Here is a 22,787-nt window from a genome sequence, read left to right on the forward strand (position 1 = left end):
CCGCGGCCGCAGCAGACGTTTTCGCTCGCATTGTGACTCACCTCGGGGGCCCCGACGGGGCGTGAGACAGAAAGGGAGAGAGGGAGAGAGAAGAGCCCCGGCCGTCCACGCCACTGCAGGCTGTGGCGCGTCATATCGAATTAAATTTGTAGCCGGCCGGGGCATTTTTATTTTATTTGGTTGTCCTTTTGACAGCGACAGAAATAGTAGCATCGGGGCACGGCACGGCACGGCGGGGCCCGGCCCGAGAGAGAGGAGGGACCCACAAAATGTGGGAGCCGAGTAGCATCTTGCTGCTGACAGAGATCACCTCCAACGCTGTCCCGCTTATAGGGTGCAAAGTTTGAACGGGTTATGAAAACCTGTGCCGCTGTATTAGTCACCCTCAGAGGGCCCCTGGCGTAGAGAGATATGGGGGAGGGGGGGGGGGGCGCCGCTGGCTTTGCTTCCGTTTCTCGGAACAATAATCGTCATTGGATTAGGCAAGTGGGATCTGATTGTCGGGGAGCCTGTGCGGGAATGGGGCAGGAGGACGGAGGCCCCGCATCTGCATAGGGGCGCGGGGCGGGGCGGGGCGGGGCGGGGCGGCCGGCAGGTGGGAGATCTCTACTCTCCCTCACCCTCTCCGCCCCGCTCGGCTTGGCCTGCTGGAGACAGTCCTGACGAACCGGATCGGTCCGCGCCCCGCCCCGCCCCGCCCCGCCCCGCCACGCCACGCAGCGCCTGTCCACCGCCGTGTTGGGCCCAGGCCATACCCAGGCCATGCCCAGGCCATGCCAATCAAGATCCTCCACTAGATAATCACTCTGTTTGAAAGCTAATTTCCCTGACAAATCGTCCGGCCCGTCCACGGGGCAGTCGGGGCGCGCTTTGAAGCGGGGCGGGGCGGGGCGGGTCACTGCGGTGTCTCGGCCGGACGACGAATTGATTCAGCGGATGTCCTGCCGCAGTGGCAAGTTTGAATCCTCGCGCTGCTTCAATTTGAAAAGACGGTGGCGGGGGGGGGGGGGGGTTGCTTCGTGCATGCTGGGCCGCCTCGACGTCGTGCCCCCTGCAGACCCGTCAACTGCGGCGCGGCGCGGGGCGGCCGATGTTTGGAAACATGTCGTTGCGGACGTGCGTGGAGGTAGCCCCGCCCCGCCCCACCCGCTGTGTTTTTCTCACGCGAACCCCCCCCCCCCTCCCCCGATAATTTGCATCAAACAATTACGTCCAGTGTGCAGCAGTTGCAACCCAAGATTCGGCCGTAGAATTTTACTTTCTTCAATTTGCCAAAATTAATGCACGGCCGTGTGGCGTTCTTTTTGGCAGTGTGTGCGCTCGCCGAGGTGCGGCCAGCTCGGATGGGCCAGGTCAGGAATCTTTTGAATGGAAGGCAGAGATAAACGCTAACGTTTGGAGAAACGGCACAGCCAGGCACAGCCAGGCACAGCCTTGGGCAGACTCAGGCAGAGTCAGGAACAGTCAAGCGGGACACAAAGGAGCCACGGACATAACTCTTCCTGAATGCGTCCGCCCCTTTCCCCGGCGAACGAAATAAAATTACGCGGTCGTGTCAAAAATTTTCACGTATTTGGGCCCCGCCTGTCTGTGTGTCTTTGGGAGGCTGGAGGGGCTGGGGAAAATGCTAAATAGGTTTCCAGCGAGCGAGCCGAGCGCGGTGTGGATGGCTTATGGCGCGTCTGGCTGGCAGCAACAACAGGCTCGCCGATTAGGCTCCATTCAATGGGCAAGGGTGGCGGCCTGGCCTGGCCACGGCCTGGCCGGGCTTAGCCGCACTCAATGGGCCCAAGGTGAAGACGTCAGGCCTCGTTCCACTACACTTTTTTTTAGCAGTCCCCAAAATCCCATTTTCACACGAATCCCCGGCTGCGCACCCGCTGGCTCCCGGACGGCCCCCGGGCCAATCACTCGCTACTCGAGGGATAATCCTTTCGGCGTGACATCAACACGCTTGTAGGCCGTGCTCTTGATCCTGGAGAGGACGCGCAGACACGCGGGCAGGGACTGGAAGACGAAAATAATAACGAAGCGTCTAAAAACATGCTCCCCAAACTCATCGCTTTCTATTGTTTTTAGACCGTTTAGCTCGTTTCACCGGCACAGCACAAGCTTGCGGTGCGGCTTCCGAAGCGCCCCTCCCCCGCACTTGTTTCCCGGTCCACTTAGCGCTGCCTCGCCAGCCACGCCCACACTGCAACAAGTGGGCTGCAGCCATGTTGCCGCCGCCCCGCCGCCCCGCCGCCCCGCCGCAAGCACTTGAGCCCCTCCACCACTTCTCCCTCTTCTCCTCGGGGAGGCTGCCGCTCACCATCGCTTCCACGAAGATTTATCTGCTTTCCGGGAAAGAAAAAAAAAAGTAGAATCACTCACTCGACAACTCACACTCGCACAAAAAGCGCCTCACTCCAAACTAATTATTTTTGCCGTGCACGGCCTGCGGTGCGTGAGTGCGTGTGTGCGCGCGCAGGTCCCTATATATTATCTGTCCGCTCATTCCAAAATCCAATGAAAATCCTCGCGCCGCCTCGATGACCGCAGTGACTGACAGCTGACGGGTGTCACTCACGGCGGACGATAAAAAAAATGGTTCATAACGTGCAGGCCGCAGACAAGTCACTGCCTTTTTTCCTACTGTGCGGTTGCTAAAAAGGCTCGTACCTTACGATCTACCTGCTGCTCGTGTTGTGTGTGTGACGGAGCGAGGTATAGGCCGTTGACTTCTCGATTACAATCTGTGTGGCCCCCGCATACTCTCACTGACACTCGAAGAAAAGAGAGGGAGAGAGGACCAAGCGGTCTCACCTGCCAATGTGTGCGCCAACTCCCAAGGCGCCCCGACAGTGCAGTGCCTGTCGCGAGGCCACCCGGAAGTCTATGAGAAATTTAGAGATGAGAAGCGTTTGAGCATGAGCACGCCACTGCGCGAGACTGCCTCAGACTGGCGCGTCAATGAGTCGCGGACAATGACGGTGTTTCGAACTTCGGGACCACGGGGGCTGCCTTTGTGGCTGGCGTAACAAGGACGCCATTCCAGGAATCCCCATTTGCGCGACTCTCTCTTTTTTGTGCGTACCTGCTGCCAGCACACTGCCAGCGGGCTGCACCAGTCGTCTTTTGTTTCACAGACTGCAGTCAAACAGGACGCATTGTCCGACTATTAGTTCAGGACGAGTAGGGCCTTGTCCTGTGGGACGCTGGGACGGTGCGTGGCGTGGCGTGGCATCGGGGGCATTGCCACAACCCTTTACTTCGCAGTGATTCTGGTATTTCTCCTGGCATCGGCATTGCCTACCCGAGCTGTGGGTTTCGGCATTGCAGTGGGTCGTGACCCCTCGCCTCCCAGACTCAATTTACGGCGTGGCAGTCGTGGGGCACGCTTTCGATTGAGGCACGACCAGCTTCTAGAGCAAGCAGCGTGGCATTCCCGAGCATTTCGACCTTCGGCCGCTATTTAAATCGCCGTGGTCCACGCCTTCATCGACACCTTTGTCTTCTTTCTTCTTTTTCCTCTGCTCTTCTGCTTTTTTTGGCGCGTGTGGGTGGGCCTGGCTGCCTGGCTCCGTGTCCGTGGCGATGTGTCGCTACGCCACGCTACGCCTATCAGGGCAGCGGGAGGGTGGGACGGACGCAGTGGCCTGCAATGCTGCAAAGAAGCCAAGGTCCGCTTCCAGGAAGGTCCCGGCCGTCCTGGCCTGGCCTGCCTGGCCGCGCTACAATAACAACAACAACAACAATCGCCGTTGTGACACTTGCACCCCATTCTCGGGAAGGACAGGGCGGGGCGGGGCGGGGCGGGGCACCCTCAATGGACACGCAATTCGGCGGGACAACAGTGTGCCGGGCGCATCGGGGCGTTCTATTGCTTCCGGCCCGGACGGGTGTCATGTCAAGGCGTCCCTGATTGTGCGCGCTTGGACTGTACTCATTGATTGGGAAGGGGGCGCCCCGCCCCGCCCCGGTCTTTAGCAGCGTTTACCACCTTACAATGTGAGGCCAGGCGAGGGGAGGTCCAGTGGCCACGGTGCCGCGACCCCGTTTCGCAAATCGACTGCTAATTCCGACTCCGGAAGGGGCGGCCTGAAGTGCGACCCGGCAGTGGTAATGGCCATCCCCCGGAACAATGCCGTGGAGTACAGTCCGCGCCAAGAGCCGCTTCGAATCTCGACACGGCCTCCTCCTGGCAGTGTACCGCACGGCATTGACTGCTTGGGTGCGTCGATGCAGTTGGACCATCCCGCGAGACAATGCCACTTCTCTGAACTATAGACCGGTGGCTGCACCCCCCCCCCTCCCTCTTCTCCCCCGCGCCCCTGCCAATGAATAGGCGAGACCTGCTGCTGATGCTGCGGGGCGGGGCGGGGCGGGCGCGGCCCGGTGGCGCTGGTGACATAAGTCAGTGCATTCCGAACCGCCAACGCGGCGCGGTCAACTTGCCAAGCGGTGCCATCAGGTGAGAAGTGGCGCCAAATCGAAAACGGGCCGTAAAACGTAAAATATTTATCGGTGCGGTGAACTCTGTCCTTCCATTGGAGGAGCGCCGCGGAGGGGCAGAGAGATGCGGACTGGGTCAACGGCATGCACACGCGCAGGCCCGGGACTTCCTGGTGGGGGTGTTCTCGTTCGCGGCCGCGAGGGCGTCTAATTGCTGCGCTGTAAATCAACGACGCCCCTCTGCACCGCGACGCACCGCGACGCACCGCGACGCACCACGACGAGCTCGAGGTGGTGAGCGGGGTGCTGGAGGTGTGAGCCAATAAATCGCGCCTCTCAATGAGCAGCACTGCAGTGCAATGCAGTGCACTGCATGGGTAATGGGGAGGCTGGGCAGGCCGTCGTCCGTGCTTGGTCCTTGCTTGGTCCTTGCTTGGTCCTTGCTCGGTCCGTGCTCGGTCCTTGCTTGGTGCGAGGATGGAAAAATAAAGACCCCATTTTTTGGCAGTGTAGGGTGACGCCTCCACGGCTAAAAAGGGGTTTTCTTGAACCAGGGGATTTTACAAGCAACCAGGGAATTCACTCGAAACATTCGAGGAAGCTTTGTGTCCCAAGTAAATCATCCTGGTTCAGTGAGGTCTTTTTTGGGCGTGCCTTGCAGTGTGCCCGCACCTGCGCACTCTGCATACTAAGCGCGTCCATGGCTGCAGGCGACTCACTCCCTGGACTCCCCTGCACTCTATGGACGGGGTGGAAGTGGAAGTGGAGTCACCCCCGGGGCAGCGGGCCGCGGCGGGCCGGCTCCGGAGGAAGGCTGCTGTCCTTCTCGCACTCGTGGGGCGGCCCGAAGGCCCCGAAGGCCCCGAAGGGCTGTGAGAGAGACGGAGCGACCTGCGGAGTGCGACTCGCGATGCCGACCGGTCACTTGGGAATTTCAATTAAAGCATTTTTTTGGCTGCCTGTGTGGCGGTTGCGTTGAGCATGCGTCTAGCGCCCCGAGGGATGAAGTCCCTGGCCTTGAGGCGCGAGTTCTGTGGGGGAAATCTTTAACAGTGGAGCGCTGCCCCGCCACGCCCCGCCACGCCCCTCCACGCCACGCCCCTCCACGCCACGCCCCTTTGTTTTGTGGTTGTAAGGGCCGGGGGGCCGAGCGGGCCCGGGATGATCCACGTCGATCAATTGCTCCCCCCGTTCAATCAATCAAGAATAGACCACGTGCAGCCTTGGAGCCGTGGACTGGCCAGACGTGTCCAAATTGGCTTTCGGTCCTCCTCACGAGGCGCAGCCGACTTTGGAAAACAAAAGCAACAAGAGCAGTCTTTTGCTTGGATAAAAATACTGCGCAGAATAGCACATTCCATCGACTGCTGCGTCACGAAAGAAAAGAGTTTCTCGGTTTCTAACTTGGTCCTTGTCTGAGTGTTGCAGGTGAAAAGCCCTTCAAGTGCGAGTACTCTGGCTGCGACCGGCGCTTCGCCAACTCGTCGGACCGCAAGAAGCACTCCCACGTCCACACCTCCGACAAGCCCTACAACTGCAGGGTGGCCGGCTGCGACAAGTCCTACACGCACCCGTCGTCGCTGCGGAAGCACATGAAGGTAGGCCCGTGGTCTGTCCTCGGCAGCGCGCTGCAGCGTGGCTGTGACTCTGGAAGCCACCTATCTAACTCGCCTTCGCTGCCCTCCAGGTCCACGGCTGCTCCGGCGGCTCCGGGTCCAGCACGTCCGGCGGCAAGTCGCCGACGCACGGCTACGACTCGGACGGCGAGGAGTCCAACAGCTCGTCGGCGGGCTCCATCAGCGTGGCCGGCGGCGCCGCGTCGCCCCCTCTGCCGCTGGACGTCAAGTCCGAGTACAAGCAGGACTACAAGCAGGACTACAAACAGGACTACAAGCAGGACTACAAGCAGGCGGACTACAAAGGTGAGTAGTGTTGTTGCGAGTACGAGGGGTGGCCTACACTTCCGGCGCTCGGCAGCCGTGATCGCCTTGTACTGACTGGTATTTCCTTTTTCCCAGGCCCCCACCACGTGACGGCGCACACGGTGCTCACGCCGCCCGCCATGCACCAACACCACCAGACCATGCTGCACCAGCAGTCGACGCAGCAGCCACCGCACCTCGGGCAGCACCCGCAGCAGCAGCAGCAGAGCCACCAGCAGCAGCACCAGACCAACCTGTCGGAGTGGTACGTGTGCCAGTCAGGGATGCCGACGCCGCCCTCCGCCGAGCACTCCCCCGTCAACCCCCTGAACCACCTGAACCACCTGACGGCGCCCCACCACCACCACCTCATGCACCACCACCTCAACAGCGGGGCGGCCACCGCCTACTGACACCAGGCCGAGCCCCCCGAGGACTGCCTGTTCGAGCTCCTGTGATCGTCAACTGAGGAACTATTTTCGTTGTACCTGTTCTGTTTTTTTTTAATAATTTTTTTTAAATGTAATCAATAAGAAGTAGGGGAAGTCCCTGACTGTATCGCCTGTTATTTAATTGTACTTCCGCGGTCGCTTCTCGGTCCGCTTACTTTGCCCGTGGACGCCGCGACGCCGCGGTGTCGCTCCAAAATGACTCCCGCAGAGAGAGACAGCGGCTGCAGCACGGCAAATGACCCAGAAGCGGCTGGTTATTCCTAGTCTTTCATTGTCCCAGTGACCTAGTTCTAATTGAAGCACTTGTGTGGTAACGTAAATTAGTTTATCAGATCTATGAAATAAAATGTACAATTTGTAATATTATGAGTAAGAGAGTTATTTAAGAGTGATTTAGAGTTTTCATTTTGTTGCTTGAAATGATTCACTCCATGATTTTTTATCATTGAATAGAGTTTTAACGGACGGGAATGCCAATCGCCCACTATGTACAAATCTTAGATCGTGTAATATATTTGTGGAATGTAATTTAATTGTAAATCATATAAGTCCTGTGAACTTCTAAGTGATATAATTATATTGGAAAACAGAGAACTCTTGAACTTATATTCCTATTGTACCTTATGCAAATAAGCAACTGCTTGTGCATTCAAAAAATAAGAAGAGCGTTCCTTCATCACAAGTCAAAGTTGACGTGACAAAAAAATTCTGGACTAGAAAACGCGTTGGGTATTTAGTACAAAATTTTATAACAATACTTTGCATAATAGCTTTTATTTTATAAAAATACTTAACGAATGGACGAAAAACTTAACTAGTGTGAGTGTTCAGTCAGTCTCTACAGTAGTCTTCCCACGAATTTAGCACACATACACACACTCACACGCACACACACACACACACACACACGCACACATCCAATCTCAAATCGCACACAGCCTTAGAGAAGCACGCACACTGTCTGAGATGGCGCGGATCATAGCAGCTGGCCCAGGAAGGCGAGTACCACGGACAGGAGCACGGCCGTCTGCGCGGTGGAGGCGCTGGACACCGTCACCGAGCCCGTCGTGACGACGAAGCCGGTCTTGGGGCGCAGCGTCACGGACGAGAAGGCATCTCTGCAAACAGAACGGCCGCGGTCAGACCAGGCGCCAGTACCGCTTTGGCTGCAAACTTGAAACAAAGTCAGACCTGCCTCACATAGAACGGGGAGGGCGGCAACGTCAGCGGCTCGACACAAGAAGCAAGCTCTCCTTGCCCTTCATGGTGTGCTTGGCGGGGAACGCATCACTGTGCAGACACACGGACACAGACACACAAGCGTGACGGACACAAGCGTGGTGGACGAAAGCACGGCAGGGGCAGGGCAAGCAACTTACCCCTTGTTGAGGGAGGAGCTGGCACTGGCGGAGTACACTGTAAGCTTGGCGTTAGCGAGGAGGTCGTTGGATTCGATGGTCTGGGCCCAGCTGCCCACGTTCACAACGGTGATGTAAGTGTCCTTGTCCTGCAGGGACCTGGAAAGGAGAAGACGGACAATAACAACATGTGGCCGTGTGGTATAACGCGTTAATTCGCTGACCAAAACTTTTTTCTAGAAAGTAGCCAAAGTGAGTTATGGATACTCACCGGGTGATGACGAGGACATCGTCCTTGAGGACCTTGGTGGCCAAGGCGCCCTTCTTCAAGGTGTCCGTCTGCCTGGCGGCGGTCAGGTCCTTGTAGATGTTGAGGTGGGACTTGGGGTCCTTCTTCTCGGCCTCCACGTTGAGCTGCCAGTAGTTGGGGTTGGTGGGCATCCAGGTCTCGTGGCTGGTGGAGAAGCCCGCGCTGGGCGTGGTGTTGTCCCACTGCATGGGCGTGCGGCACGGGTCCCTGGTGGTCTTGAGGTACCTGTTGGGTCCCGCGTTGATGCCAGAGGGGTCCTTGGTCTGGGCCCACGTGATGAAGGCGTCGGTCATGCCGAGCTCCTCGCCGTAGTACGTCATGGCGGTGCCGGGCAGCGTCAGCGAGATCATGTTCATGGCGTCGGCCATGTTCGGGTAGCGGGTGGCGACGCGGGGGTTGTCGTGGTTGCCGATCTGGAACACCGATAGAATGGGTAAACTCGTCCTACGTTGCAACAACATGCATGCCATCGCACTATGCACTCACCACCCAGTTGGGCCAGCGGGTGTCGTCCATGGCATTCATCCACTGGTCGATCTGCCACTTGATGTCGGTCGCGCTGGAGGACTTGTCCAGGTTGCTGATGAACTGGAAGTTGAAGGGGAAGGACGCGCCGGGCCTCTCCTTGGTGCCGTAGTACCTCATGGTGTTGGGGAAGGTGGTGTAGCACTCCGTCATGATGACCCTGGGCATGTTGTCGGGGTGCTTGTCCACCACCTCGCGCCACTGCTGCAGCATGTCGTAGGTGCCGTCGTCGTCCATGGTGTAGGGGTGCCAGTAGAAGTCGTAGTCGTCCTTGGTGATCTCCGGGTCGGTCTGGTTCGTGTTGAGGGGCTCGTCCGGCAGGGCCGCATCCTCGAACAGGAAGGGCAGGGCGTCCACACGGAACCCGTCCACGCCTTGGTTCATCCAGAAGGTGTACACGTCCTAGTCCACGACAAGTAGAGCGTCACATTTTTATAAAAGAAATTGTGTTTTCAAACTGTTTGCAGTAAACTGAAAAATGAAAAAAACTCACCTTCATTTCTTGCACGACATCAGCACTGCGGTAGTTGAGGTCAGGCTGCTCCTTGACGAACTGGTGCAGGTAGTACTGGCCGCGCTGCTCGTTCCACTCCCAAGCGGAGAAGCGGAAGTGCGAAACCTGTGACAAAAATGGTGGATCCATTTTAAGAAAAACCGTCTCTCGACACACAAATTGGCCTCCTCGCCTGAAAGTTCCTACCCAGTTGTTGGGCGGCTGCCTCACTCCGTTGACCATCTTCCCGTCGGCCCAGACGTAATAGTCGGTGTATTTGCCCTCTCTGTTCACCGACTTCTCGAACCATTCATGCTTATCGCTCGAATGGTTGGGCACCAGGTCAACCACAACCTTGAGTTCTGAAACGAAAATTGAGTAAGTCTTTGTCCAAACGCACGATGGAAGCACTTCAACTTGGACTCAAACGCACCCAGTTCGTGAGCTTTTTTTGTCATCTCTTGGAAGTCCGCCAGGGTGCCGTAGGTCGGGTCGACGTTCTTGAAGTCACTGATGTCGTAGCCAAAGTCCTTCTGGGGCGACGGGTAGAAGGGGGAAAGCCAGACTCCGCGCACGCCGATGTCCTTCAAGTACTCCAGTCTGGACGTAATACCTATGACCGGCGAGAAAAACGTGACAGTCAAAAAACAATTTTGTTTTTCCGCGTCGCTGCGCGGCACTCCTCACACGTGCTTTGGCCGTGCGAGTCTCATTTTGGTTCGGGACAAAAGCGTGTGAAAAAGTGTGAAATGACAACAACAGGTCGAGGTCGAGCACGTAATTTGTGGCACCTCACTGTCATCAGCGAGAGGCGCCACCTCTGCCGCCACTGCGTTCCGGTGCGGCGGGCAAGGCCGCGCGCCGCGTAGCATGGCGTAGCATGGCGTAGCATGGCGTAGCCGCGGACAGTGTACAGTAGGACGCTGCGGTGAGGTGCCGGCCGCCGCGCCCGCCCTCGCCACAAAGGTAAAAATAACCCAGACAAGCCGGCCGCAAGAAGCGCACAGTGCAGGGCCGCAGGGCAGGGGCCACCCTATGACAGGGTGTCCGTGGCCATGGGGCTATAGGGAGCGCCTCATGAGATCGGCAGAGTCAGCAGACACGACCCCAAAAGCTCCAGCCTTCCCTTTTCCCGCATGGTGACGGCTTGACGCCCACCTCACTCACCATTCAGGTCGCCGATGCCGTCCCCGTTGGAGTCCATGAAACTCCGGGGGTAGATCTGGTAGAAGATGGCATGGTGCCACCAGAGCTCGTTGTCGGCGGCGTCGGCCCTGACCACCAGGGACTTGGTGGACGGGACGTCCGCGACGGCCGCGTCCATGCGGGCGGCCGCGGCGAGCAGCACTGCTGCCAAAAGCGTCCAAGCGTGCCTCGCGGTCATCCTGAAAGTAATACAGTGATACCCGGCGGCCCGGCGCCTTTATAGAGGCGCGACGCCTAGCCTCGCGTCACGTGGCCCGCCGCGGACGCCGCGGACGCCGCGGTCAGCGGTCTGTTTACTATCACGTGAAGCGAAGCGCTAAGCGCCGCCCGGCAGAGTGTGGGAGTGTGTCATAGTGTGTCATGTTCTGTTCCGCGAAAGGGCGCAGAACCAAATGCGTACGTGTGGACTGACGATTTACAGTGCGCTGGCACCCATTATCAACATACCAGAAAAAAAAGATCATTTATAGTCGTATTAAACAATTTTGGAATCTCGAGACGGCGATTAATTCAAGAAACGAAACTAAATTAAATTTACTATTAAAAAGCACGGTCATAATTAGCGCGGAAATTGCAAAGAGAAAGTCCTTACATTCTTATAGAAATCTCGACGTCACAGAAAACAAAGCGTCAAAGCGTGGCAGGTGCACTGGTGCTCACTCGCACCCCGCAGTGGCCGCCTTAGGTGCAACGGACTCACCAACGCAGACGCCGCTGGTGCTAGTGCTCTGCAGTGTTCGCCGGGCCAGCGCCGTGGTATCACTGGCTCTCTGCCGCGGCACCGCGGTCCAGAGACACTAACGCCCAGCAGCCGTCTGCCGCCGCGACCCGGCGCGATGACCTTTATGCGGCTTGTTTATCGAGGCCGCTATCGTCACGTGCTTCTGCTCCGCGTTCGAGCTGTGCAGTGCAGGAAGACGAGGCAGCCGCCCCGAGCCAATCGCCGTGCTGGCTAGGCAGCCGTCGCGCAGTGGAGCGTCAGCGCTGCCTACCCGCCAGGCGCTCCCCGCGCGCCGTCACCCTCAAAAGACATTTGGAAGCTGCATTTGCACTCTGCACCGTGTGTCATTGTTACCGTTTTGGAGGAGAGACAAGGCGACTACGCGCGTGCGTGCGGTATGGGGATTTCACCGGCCAGCAATCATAACGTAGAGAGATTATAGGGAGATTAGGACTCTCTGTCTCTCTCTCTCTCTCTTTCTCTCTCTCTCTCTCTCTCTCCTCCTCCCTCTCCTTTTCCGTAACTCCATGAATGGGGAGACACAATACCGGATGCAAGGTATTTATAACCGGGGCTACTCCATAAGAAAGAGTGGTCAGACACTGCACTGGATTGCAAATGAGCAGCCGTCAGGACGTGGACAGGGGGAAAGAGAGAGGGGGGAGAGAAGTAAAGGACGGAGAGGAGAGGGGGCTAGCACTGATACTGCCCGGAGAGAGGGGGCGAGACGTGACGAACAAGAAAGATGATTTAAGAGTTGGATGTTCTTCACTGACACACATATTAAAATAAAATAACGCGCGCGCACACTGACACACACATACACGGGCACACAAGAGTCACTCCCGAAAAGTTGTGTAAAAAAAGTTCCAACAACTCGGGGTCATTTTCCAATTTTTTATTTCGGAGGCATGTGCACTGCCTCATCCTTATCCTGGCGTCAGACTAACAAGTCTATCTCGGTTCGCAAAATCGCAAATGAAGGTGGCATGAATTGTGATGCAACGTGCGCTATCTATGCATGCATCGAGGGGAAGTGGGAGGGCTGTGAGGAGGCTCCTTTCTTGTTTCCGAAAAATGTTCAAGACCTGCAATAAATTTTCCGTGTATTCACCGAGGTCCGTCCGGAAGCCTGAAAGCACACGGAACCGCTGGAGCCTGCCGCCCTAAAAATAGTGCCGAAAGGTTTTCCAAACTCGATCGAAGTGAGACTGCGTAAATCCCCGGTGACGTCAGGCAGCGAATGTCTCGAAGCCCAGAGTTACAGTCCAATTACCCAATCCGATGTTTCTATCTCGGCCAGCATAAACCGGCGGATGAAGATGGCGCCGTAAATCGCCAAGTGGCTCCTTTATTTGTTCTTCGTCATTTTCCTGACGTTCACGGCCCGGGCCAGCCACGGCCCTCCGCCGGGCTAACAGTGTGACGAGCGCAGGCGGGCACTGGCAGGCGCAGCAACAGCGTGCCGGGTTTGTTTTGGCGGGGTCGAGCGAAGGCTGGGGGAGGGACGGTGGACGAGTAGTATAGATGCCCCAGAGTTACAGTCCAACGTCCTATGGTCCTCTAGGCACTAGGATGTGTAGTATAAATGCCCCAGAGTTACAGTCTATCCTATGGCCGTCTGTGCAACGGGATGAGTAGTATAGATGCCCCCGAGTTACAGTCTATCATCCCATTTCCATCTGTACACTACTAGAACGAGAAGTAAGGATGTCATAGAGTTTCAGTTCAGAGGGCTTGCACATGCTACACTGGCACTAAACCTAAGGACGGGAAGGACGGGATGCGGTCGGGATGGGACGGAGCAGAGGGAAGGGAGGGAGCGGGAGGAGCCTCCGCCTCGCCCAGGGGGGTCCGGACTCAATTATGCCCCGACACAAGACTGGTCGACAAATGGGCGGCCCGGGCAGAGAGAAGCAGAGCCGGGTTGGAGAAATGGAACTATGCGCAGTTGCGGACGGAGGCGAGCGAGGCGAGCGGCGCGGGAGCGGGGATGGTGATGTATCGCTGCCCCGACCGCATCGAGGTAGCCATCCCGCTCCCCGTTCCACGCGTTCCACGCGCTTGGAGCACTTGATTCCTCGGTTATCGGTTGCACGCGGCTGGGCCGAAAAAACGACACGTAACGCTTGTATCTCGGTGCGTGTAAACCGCTTGCGCGTCCTGAAAAATGATTTCTGGACGTCGCCGCCGAGGCGCGCGGCCACGACCACTACGCGCCGTGCCTGCCACGGCGCGCCGCACCGAGTCGCACCGTGCCACGCCTTGCCACGGAGTGGCTGGGCCCCAACGGGCCGCCTCCGCTCCGCTGCACTCGACGCAGGCGCACTGCAGGCGCTCTGACTGCCCCCTACCGGCATTTTTAACAACTTCCCATTTTTCATAGTCCCTGCAGTCCCTGCAGTGCCCGGCTAATTACTGCGTGTCCACTCGGCCACCGCATCGACGTGATTCACTGCCGGATAGATATCGGATAGATGTACCGCTTGTCGCGCGGCTAGATTAGATAGAGGATAGACGCGCATGTACCGCGGAGCTGGCCGTTGCAACGAGCCCGTCGACGCGGTGCGGCGTGTGAAAGCAGCATGCTGCAGCAGGCCGTGCTTCGCGTGCGCGGCGCGGCGGCGGACCAGGTCGTCAAGGTGGTCGCGCGGCCGACGGCGGCTCACGGGGGCGCCGTCATCGCCGCGGGATCCGCTACGCCGGCTACGCCGCGGTGCTCCGCGCCCCGCCAGGACCGCCAGGGGCCCCGCTGCCCCGCCAGGGGCCCCGCCGCGCCACCGGCTACTGGTCCACGCCGCCGCGGTGCGCAAGCAAGGCGCAAGCGAGGGGCAAGCCACAGGTGGCGGGCGGGGCGTCGGGATCCACCTGTGAGGCTGCACCCGGAACTGGCCAGGAAGTCCGTCCTCGTCCTCGTCCACCAGCAGTCAGTAGAAGCTCAGCACGTCCCTAGAACCTCTGTGGGCAGGCCGCCGACCCGGGCTCACCTAACCTGTCGCCTTCCCGTGAGAACGGTCCGCTGTCGCGCTGTCGCGATGGCGCCACCTGGGGCCATACATCACCTTGTTGGTCGCGAGGCTCGAAGCAAGCTGGCCGGGCCATTATCGCCCTTAATTTACTCCTGGCCAGTGCGTTGCGCGTTGAGCGCGCCGAACGGCTTTTAGATTGCACATCACGGCCATACAAAGTTGTTTCATGCCCTATAAAAATTCACTGCGCCTGCGCGCGGCCCACCGTGTCTGTCCGTCCGTCCGTCCATCTGCGTCCGTCCAGACAGCAAGTCAATGGAGCCAAAGTAGTACAGGGCTTAAGGTGGCCCCACAATGGCCGAATTCAGACGGCCGACATGCACCCGACAACCACACGACATCCGTTAAACGGCCTAGGGTCCGTGGTTTGCACTTATATATGCCCACAGAGATTCTAAATGCTCTCTCCCACACTCAGAAGCCATACATCCGCGATATTTGATAATCCAAAGGCATTCCGTAGGGAAGGGTATGCGGTACCCACCTGACGACGCCCCCTCTTCCCTACGGAATGCCTTTGGATTATCAAATATCGCCATGTATGGCTTCTGAGGTGGGAAGAGCATTTAGAATCTCTTGGAATACATAAGTGCAAAAAATCACGGACCCTAGGCCGTTTAACGGTGTCGTGTGGTTGTCCGGTGCATGTCGGCCGTCTGAATTCGGCCATTGTGGGGCCCTTAAAGGTGCGCGGGCAGGCCGCAGGCGGGCACTCGGGCGGACGCTCGGACGCACGGGCCGAGGGAGCGCGGAGCGCCTCACGTACCAAAAGACGGCCCAACTTGTCTCTCGGAACGTGAAACGTGAAATAACTCCCTCGTATTAATTAATTGAACCGCGACAGGCCAGTAAATAACCTTTATGAATTCCAACATGAAATCATTTTTGTGCCATTTTTTTCTTCTTCTGGTTTTGTTTTTCTCCCTCGTCCCGTGCAGCCCGGCTGACATAAAAATGGCACGGAAAGGTGGAAGAAGGGAGTGGAATTGATGATGATGGAAGCCAGCTTTATTGAGCCTCGGTCGCTCGGGCCGCTTCGCGCTGGTCTCCTTGTTTTGGCCGTGCATCTGTTGCTGCTGCTCACTGAGGGCCTCACTGGGGCTCGCTGCCCTGCGCCCCGGTCTTGCTTTTATTTTCGTTGCTGCTCTCGCTGGGCCTATAACTTGCATGTTGGGTCGCGCGAGAGAGCACAGGGTCGCAACGCGAACGCTGTCACCGTCGGGACGAAAGGCCAGGGAATCCGGAATCACACACCAACACACACTCACACAAACGATAAGGACACTAGTAGGAGCGCCCCACGGAGCACCCACCGTGCCAGGCGTATGCATGCCAAGTGCCCCAGGTGGACGCTCTGTCGCTCCGAGTTCCTAATATCATTTTTCCCGCAGCGCGTCCTTTGACTGGACAAGTTTGGACTCCGTTCGCTGACGGATGAGGTTCTAATCTGCTCAGGAGCAGACGGTTTGTTGGCCGGCCAGCTCCGCTGCTTATGCCCCAGTGGTTAATGGGGTTGTTTGATGTCGGAGTCCACGGGGGGTATATACTACGCCCAGCGCCCCGGCCGCCTCGGCTCGGCTCGGCTCCGAGGCGGGGCCTGCACTGCTCGGCTCGGCGCGTCTCGGCGCCGGGCTCGGCTCGGCACGCCGGCGCCCTTGGTCTGACGAAGGTACACCTAATCAAATGCCCTAAATTATCAGCCGCAGTGCTCCCAGTTGCTGCGAGTCGCAAGAAACATTTTGTAAACAATCGTCACAATAGTCGGGGAAAGCACCAAACAGCGAGCGCCACATGAATGAACCAACGAATGAGTGATCGAAAGTTTGAAAGAGACGCGCCTTCGCGCCTTCGCGCTCTCGTCAACGTCGCGAGCCACAATGCGCGGGAATTGACCTCGCTCGCTTCACACGCCGCGCCCTCGCCTCCATCCTGCGCCTCTCGGTCCTCGGTCCTCTCGGCCCCCTCGGCCCTCTCGCCATTCAAGCCGACGACGTTTTGAATGACACGGCGACGGCCACGCCCCGTCACCGGGCCCCGCCGAGAGTACTCGCCTTTCCCTACCAACACACAGACACGATCACACACACGCACACACACAATCAATGGGCACGGCGAAGGACCTGCGCCTCATTGCCCGTGTCACCAAGTGGGCGACGTTCAGAGGACAATTAATCTCTCCGAGGCGCACTCACACACACTCGCACTCAGTCACTCACTCACAAACACACACACACACACTCACACACAGGGACACACGGCCTGCTCATACTACGCACGCGCGTACGTTTCTTTTCCTAATCAGCGGCCGTTCGGAATCAGTACGTCCGCTGCGTGCCTCGGGCTGCCCTTCCCGCCGTCATTTCCGAATAAAAAGCGAAAACGGGGCCGTTCCGATGCGCGGCGTCGCACTCGCCGGGCGTGGCGTGGCGGGGCGGGGCGGCCCACCGGCGTAGTGGACACACGGTGGCGACGGCGCCGACGCGTCGTTCCCGGCGGCCGGAAGGGCCAAAAGAAAAAGAGAGCGCAGAAAAAAGTTACGGCGAGTGATACAAACGGTTACAAACGCGGAGTCGGCGGGGACGCGACGCGACGCGAATCCCTCAGCGCGGTGCTGCTCGCTGCCCCGCGGCCCCACTTCGCGGTCCCCATTCATGATTCAGGCGGTCCGGTTACGCGGCGGCGGCGGCGGCGGCTCGGCGGCTCGGCGGCGCCACGCGGGCAAAAACCGGCAAAAACAAAAGGCCGGCGACCAGGACGACGTCGAAGCGCACGGCGCGGCGGACGCGGCGGCACCGCGCGGTTCATTCATGTCCTGTCGTCATTCATCATCGGATCGGCGGCATCGCCGAGTGCACGGCGATTGCACTTGGAGACTTCAATCGGCCGGGACGGCCAGCACGGCCGGGACTTCGGGGAGGAGAGGGACGACGTGCGCGGCGTCGACGCGCCTCACGGCCGTACCGATGCGGCCCCACACGCCTCCACCACTGTGCCTCCAGCGGGTGGTGTGTGTGTGTGTGTGTGTGTGTGTGTGTGTGTGTGTGTGTGTGTGTGTGTGTGTGTGTGTGTGTGTACACAGAAGTCAGAGCCACGTCGGACATACGTTTTGCTGCACGTGCACTAGCAATCGGCGGCTGCGGTGCTGCTTCTGACAAGCGAGTCGCCGCCTCCACCCCACCCCACCTCGTCGCGCACCCCGCCGCCACCCTGGCCGCGCGAGGTCCAGCCCATTTGCAACTCTGCCCATGTGCGAGAGGGAAGGTGGTGGGGGTGGAAGCCCCTGGACCGTATTGGCACAACGGCGCCGCGCGGAATCGAGTCGAATGAATAAGGAAGAAAAATCCGAGAGCAATGTGACCTGCATGGCCGTCTCCATGGGCCGCAGCGGGCCGCACGCTCCGCACGTCGACTGGCGGGGCTGGCGGGGCTGGCGGGGCTGGCGGGGCTTTGCGAGGGAAGGCCACCCTTCTCATGCGGGGCAAAGCGGAGCGGAAGGGCCTCGGCAGACTGATTTCGGAGACTCGTTCCTTCGCCGTCTCTGTCGCCCTCGCGGGGCGTCCTGCAGGGATCGAGAGAGACAGAGCGACGAAGTGGACTCCTCGGAACGGCTCGGCAGCTCGGCTGTCGGACTAGAGGGCTGGCGCTGCTGCCGCTCGTGAAATTTTATTTCATCCGTTGTCGCTTGACTCGGCGGCCCGGCGTGGCTGGGCCACCCCGAAATAATGCAATGGCGGTATCAGGGATACGTCATGCGACCCCGACTCGGACCCCGACTCGGACCCCGACTCGGACCCCGACCTGCCCGACCTACCCCACGGCCCCTACACTCCGGCTTCGTGGCTGTTCGGCTGTTTGGGGCGCACCGCCTCGGAATTCCTGATGCCCGCTTTCGCTCCACGAAAGCTAGCCGTAGCTCGACTAAACAAAAATATTTTCAAAGCCCCTTGCCGTTAATTGCGCTCACTTGTTTGTTTTTCAATTATTGCCAGCCTGAGATGAGGAAGTGGAGGTGGCGAGGGGGCGGCGAAACCAAGGCGAAACGGAGGCTAGCCTTTTAATTTCACATGCAAATGACTGCGGGGCGCGCAATAAGCCTTGGCCAAGGCCCCGGCCAAGCCGTGATCCGGCGCCGCGCCACTGTCACCCCGAGTCACTTTGGCGTGTGTACTCTGGAGTTAGCCCACCCCACCCCATCCCCTCCCCCAGTGTGTGTGTGTGGGTGTGTGTGCGGGCGCGCTCGTGTGTGTGTCAAATAGTCGCGCGCACCGAGCACAGGAGAAAAATCAACTCATTCGTCGTTTTCTTTTCGCAATCAGATCAAGTCCGCAAAAACTTAAAATCTTATTCATTAGAGATGGCGGAATACGAGCAGAGCAAAAAAATACTTAAAAGAAGACAATACATTCTAATAATGATGGTGTAGCGACTTTAATTCGGCCACACTGTATACTGCCCGTTGTTTTCGCTGCGATTAATAAAACGTGCCCCGGCGAAATTAGCCGCTTCGGTCTTTTATTAACGCGACGGCGGCACGCGCATAAAACAGTTGGCACCACTGCACTTTAATTACTGCCCAGGACGCTGCTGATAAAGGCCCCGCGGGCTCACGGCCATGAGTGCCCCTTTTTCCCATCACTGATACCAACATTGCTCAGCACTACGCTGCACTAAATCTCAACGGCGAGTGCCATCCTGACGGTCCTGACGGTGCTGACAGGCAACCCCGCGCCTTGCTGCTCTTGTTTTGCGAGTAACAGAGACTCACAGTGGAGCGGACTCGGCCGCTCAGCCAACGCCCCACAGCCCAGCGCAGCGGGCCAGACCCCGGTCCGGCAACAAGACGAAACGAAAATACGATGTGACCACTCGCTGCACACCTCCCTGCCTTCCTTTTGCCAATAAAAAATCTTCCCCCCCGGTAAAGATGCCCCTCCGCGCTCCGCGCCCGGCCCGCCTGGGTGTGCCATAAAAATACTTCCCTGAGCAAACATGTCAGAGTTTGATGGACCTTGCGCGCTTACTTGTAAACCAGCCGGAGCCAAGTCTGGAGCGGCGGGGGAGGGGGAGCAGAGGGGGACAGGGAGGAACCTGAAAGACCGGAGGGGCGGAGGGGGGCGTCGTACGAGCGCGCTCACACACGCACGCACACACACACTCACTCACTCACAAGCCCGAGTGCGTTCCTTCCTTCGCGAAAGACACTAGTGCTCCGGACAATAATGACTGGCACGCGCGCTGAATGCCCTAGAGCGCCACTCCCCGGCGTGGCCCGCGAGTCCGCCACGTCCAGTGCCGCCACTACACTGGCTGCCACCACCTCGGCCAGCGTCGCGGTTCGGCGTGGCGACGACGACGACGGTCCGCGCCCTCATTTCGCCCATTTCGACCTTCGGGTCCGCCGCGACGATGAGCGTCTTGCCAGTGTGTTACCCATGTCGCCAGGCGCCGTCAGCGGACCGATTCCGAGAGTCGTTTTCGTCACTCTGTCTCCCTCGCACCCAAACGGGACGCCCCATGAGTGCGAGAGAGACAGAGCGACGAAAACGACTCTCAGTCTGCAGGGGATTACGCATCGTGATTGATGCGGCCCCGCACGTGCACCTCCCCGTCGACCGCCGCGCCGCCCTCCCCGCCAACCTCCCCGACGAGCCGACGACGACGTCCCCGGCCGGCCGCGGCGCGGCCACCTCTGGCACGTTATTACCGATTATAGTTTCATAGGGGAGAGCCGCAGAGCCAACCACACTGGCACGGCCCGGCCATGGCTCGGCCGGCGGGGCGGCGGCTGGAGATCGCGGACGAGTCGAGTTGCCTCGAGGTCCACAGACGCCCAAGCTTGCGCCCGAGACCCCCAAGACAAGCAGCGCGCGCTGGAAAGATTCGGCGTGGAATCGCGCGAGGTCATGGAGGCCCCGTAGCATTCGGATAGCCAGCGACTCGATTAGAAAGCAATTAAGCCCCCACCCTTACCGTGGGTCGCCGCGCCTCTGCCACGCCTGCTCTTCGCGGGTGTTTCGTTCAAAAACTTCATAATTTCCCAAGACTCTCTTCGAGACTCCCGCAATAAGTTGGTGCAAATTCAGTGAACGCATCTTCCGCGCGCCAAAGCAAACAACTGTTTTGGGCCCGACCCTCACGCACTCCGCGCCTCGCGCAGAACAAAGACGAAAAAAAAACACACCGCCGCTGTCACTGCTTCACTGTTCGGTGCCAAGTGGAAGAAGCGCCTGTGCATGTACTACGGCGCCATGCCTCCGGAAGGCGGCGAAATTTATGAAGAAAAAGCTCGGTGCGGCGCGCGCTCCCCACAGCAGAGGCAGCGTCGCGGCGAGCATGGTGGCGGCGAGGAGGCGGCGGCGTGCAGCAGCACATCGTTTTATTGATAAACAGGCTGCGTGAAGTGCGGCTCTGTTTGTATTGGTTTCGCGCACAGCGCTCGCAGTGCTGCGCTCGCCCTCCCATCGGAACTGCGCGGTGCTGCGCGGCGCGGCCCGCGTGCGTGCTGCTTGGCTGCTCGGCGTGCCGCGGGACGCGCCAAGTGCCGGCGTGCCGGCGGCCGGTCGTTGACGCCGCGTGTCCCGCACGCGCCGCCCGTCGCTCCGTCTCTCTCGCACTCGCGGGGCGTACCGCAGGGACCGCAGGGACCGCAGGGGTGCGAGAGAGACGGACGCCGTTGTAATCCGCGGCGGGTACGCGGTGCGCCGCACTGCGTTAGGCGCGCGTGGACGTGCTTTATGCCGGCGGGGCGCGTCCTCCTCGCCGCCGACGACGTCCTCGTCGTCCTCGTCGTCCTCGCGCTTCCCGGCCGGAACCCGCGCGCGCCACCAGCGCCAGCCAGCAGAGGAGGGACGGAGACAGAAAAAGTGTGTGGAAAAGAAAGGAAGTGTCGACGTAACGAGAATATAGTGCCGTCCGTTGCTATCCGTTCTGTGCGAAACACTGGCAAGCTGCGGCCCTACTCGCCAAAAAATCCAGCAGTCATGCCACTGGAAAACAGCTGTGGGGGTGGTAGACTTAACAACCCAACTACAACCAAACCAAAAAGCTCGGCGAACAACAAAAATTCGCAATAAAAGGGCAGAGGTCTGACTGTATTCGAACCCGGGTGACAGACGCCCGTGGCAGACGCTAACTCCAAGCAGCCTTATCACTCAATGAAGTGAGCCGTACGCACCCCGGCCCCCGCCTCGCGGGGCGGCGCGGCTCTATGCTGGGCCGGCCTGCCGGGCACTCCCACATCATTATTTCACCGCCTGCCAATAATCCTCCGAGGCGTGTACAGTCGCGCACATCACTAAAGGAATCAATAGCGACGACAATGAGGAAGGCCCCGCCCCGCCCCGCCCCGCCCCTCCGACACCCTCGTGGCCCTGGCGTCATTAATCAAGCCGTGTGTTATTATTTCCAGGTGATCTCCCCTTCTCCTCTTCATCTTCCCGGCTCGGCTCAGCTCGGCTCCGCGGGCCATGCCGACGCAGGGCTCGGCTGAGCCCGTGCCCGCTCGGCTCGGCTCGGTCCAGCCCGTCCGCGAGGTCGACGACAAGGCGCTGCTACTCTACGCGGTGCCGCGCGGTGTGGCCGAGACCAATCTGTCCAATCACCGGCGAAGAAAAGGCGGCGCGACGCGGCCCACGCCTCCCCGTGCCTCCCCGCACATTTCCACCAGTTAATTACTAGATTCGTCGACGTTCAAAACAGTCCGCGCTGGTTCGAGCCCGCGCACAGTGTGCCTGAAGACCAACGGAGGCGGTCCAAAACTTTAGGCGGGGTCTAAGCTTCAGAGCGAGCTCCAGAGTCGCTAACTGGGACTCAAATCGAAGGTGTGGCCCCAATGGATTGCTCTACAAACGAGAAATCCATTGGGTGGGGTCACAAGTTCAGTTCGAGTCCCATTTAGTGACTCTGTTGCTCAAAACGCGTCTAGAGTTGTGACCGCCGCCACCGGTCTTCTGGTCCACTGTGCCGCGTCCGTCGTCGCACCAGAGCGGCAGAGCGCAGCGTAACTTCTGGGGTCCCCTTCAGCCTCGGCGCGCCAGGCATGCCCTGCGTGAGTGGCGGCCCCCTGCCCGGCGTTATCCGCAGAGTGATAGTTCGTCGATTGCGCCTGCAAATCTGTCACCGATGCGTGTTTATTCCACCCGATGCTTGAGATTAAGAAGTGCTGGTTATCGGCTTGTTTTGGCACCGGCAAACCTTCGGGCACACCTCCCGCTTATCCACTCGAAGAGAGCAGCTTTATTCCTGTGAGGCACGAGACCATCACGGCATTTGCTCAAGTGGTCGGCAAACACTTGCGTCGTGTCGAGAAGCAGCCCGTCTTTGCTTTATCTCGGAGCA

At 59.1% G+C, this 22,787-nt stretch overlaps 2 protein-coding genes across 3 annotated transcripts in view; one reads left to right on the plus strand and one right to left on the minus strand.

Annotated features, from left to right (window-relative positions):
• Nucleotides 1-7,481, plus strand: part of LOC117643498 (zinc finger protein ZIC 4-like) — a 33,383-nt gene extending 25,902 nt beyond the window's left edge. Inside the window, exons 3-5 of the mRNA XM_034382425.1 lie at nucleotides 5,863-6,032; nucleotides 6,122-6,356; nucleotides 6,453-7,481. Coding sequence (XP_034238316.1) covers nucleotides 5,863-6,032; nucleotides 6,122-6,356; nucleotides 6,453-6,769 — 722 coding nt within the window. The 3' untranslated portion in view covers nucleotides 6,770-7,481. The remainder of the gene's footprint in view (nucleotides 1-5,862; nucleotides 6,033-6,121; nucleotides 6,357-6,452) is intronic.
• A 71-nt stretch (nucleotides 7,482-7,552) lies between these two features.
• LOC117643497 (maltase 2-like) lies at nucleotides 7,553-10,879 on the minus strand. 2 transcript variants are annotated; one of them, XM_034382424.1, is made up of 9 exons: nucleotides 10,662-10,879; nucleotides 9,928-10,107; nucleotides 9,702-9,856; nucleotides 9,495-9,620; nucleotides 8,963-9,403; nucleotides 8,438-8,889; nucleotides 8,188-8,325; nucleotides 8,000-8,098; nucleotides 7,802-7,926 (listed from the first exon to the last, which is right to left on the minus strand). In XM_034382424.1, the coding sequence occupies exons 1-8, from the start codon at nucleotides 10,876-10,878 to the stop codon at nucleotides 8,032-8,034; spliced, it is 1,776 nt and encodes a 591-aa protein (XP_034238315.1). In that variant the 5' UTR covers nucleotide 10,879; the 3' UTR covers nucleotides 7,802-7,926; nucleotides 8,000-8,031. The 2 variants fall into 2 exon arrangements, with proteins under 2 accessions (XP_034238314.1, XP_034238315.1); XM_034382423.1 differs by lacking the exon at nucleotides 8,000-8,098 and having other exon boundaries at nucleotides 7,553-7,926.
• Between the last annotated feature and the right edge of the window lie 11,908 nt (nucleotides 10,880-22,787).

This window comes from Thrips palmi, unplaced genomic scaffold, assembly GCF_012932325.1.
Source record: "Thrips palmi isolate BJ-2018 unplaced genomic scaffold, TpBJ-2018v1 HiC_scaffold_17, whole genome shotgun sequence".
Taxonomy (NCBI): Eukaryota; Metazoa; Arthropoda; class Insecta; order Thysanoptera; family Thripidae; genus Thrips; species Thrips palmi.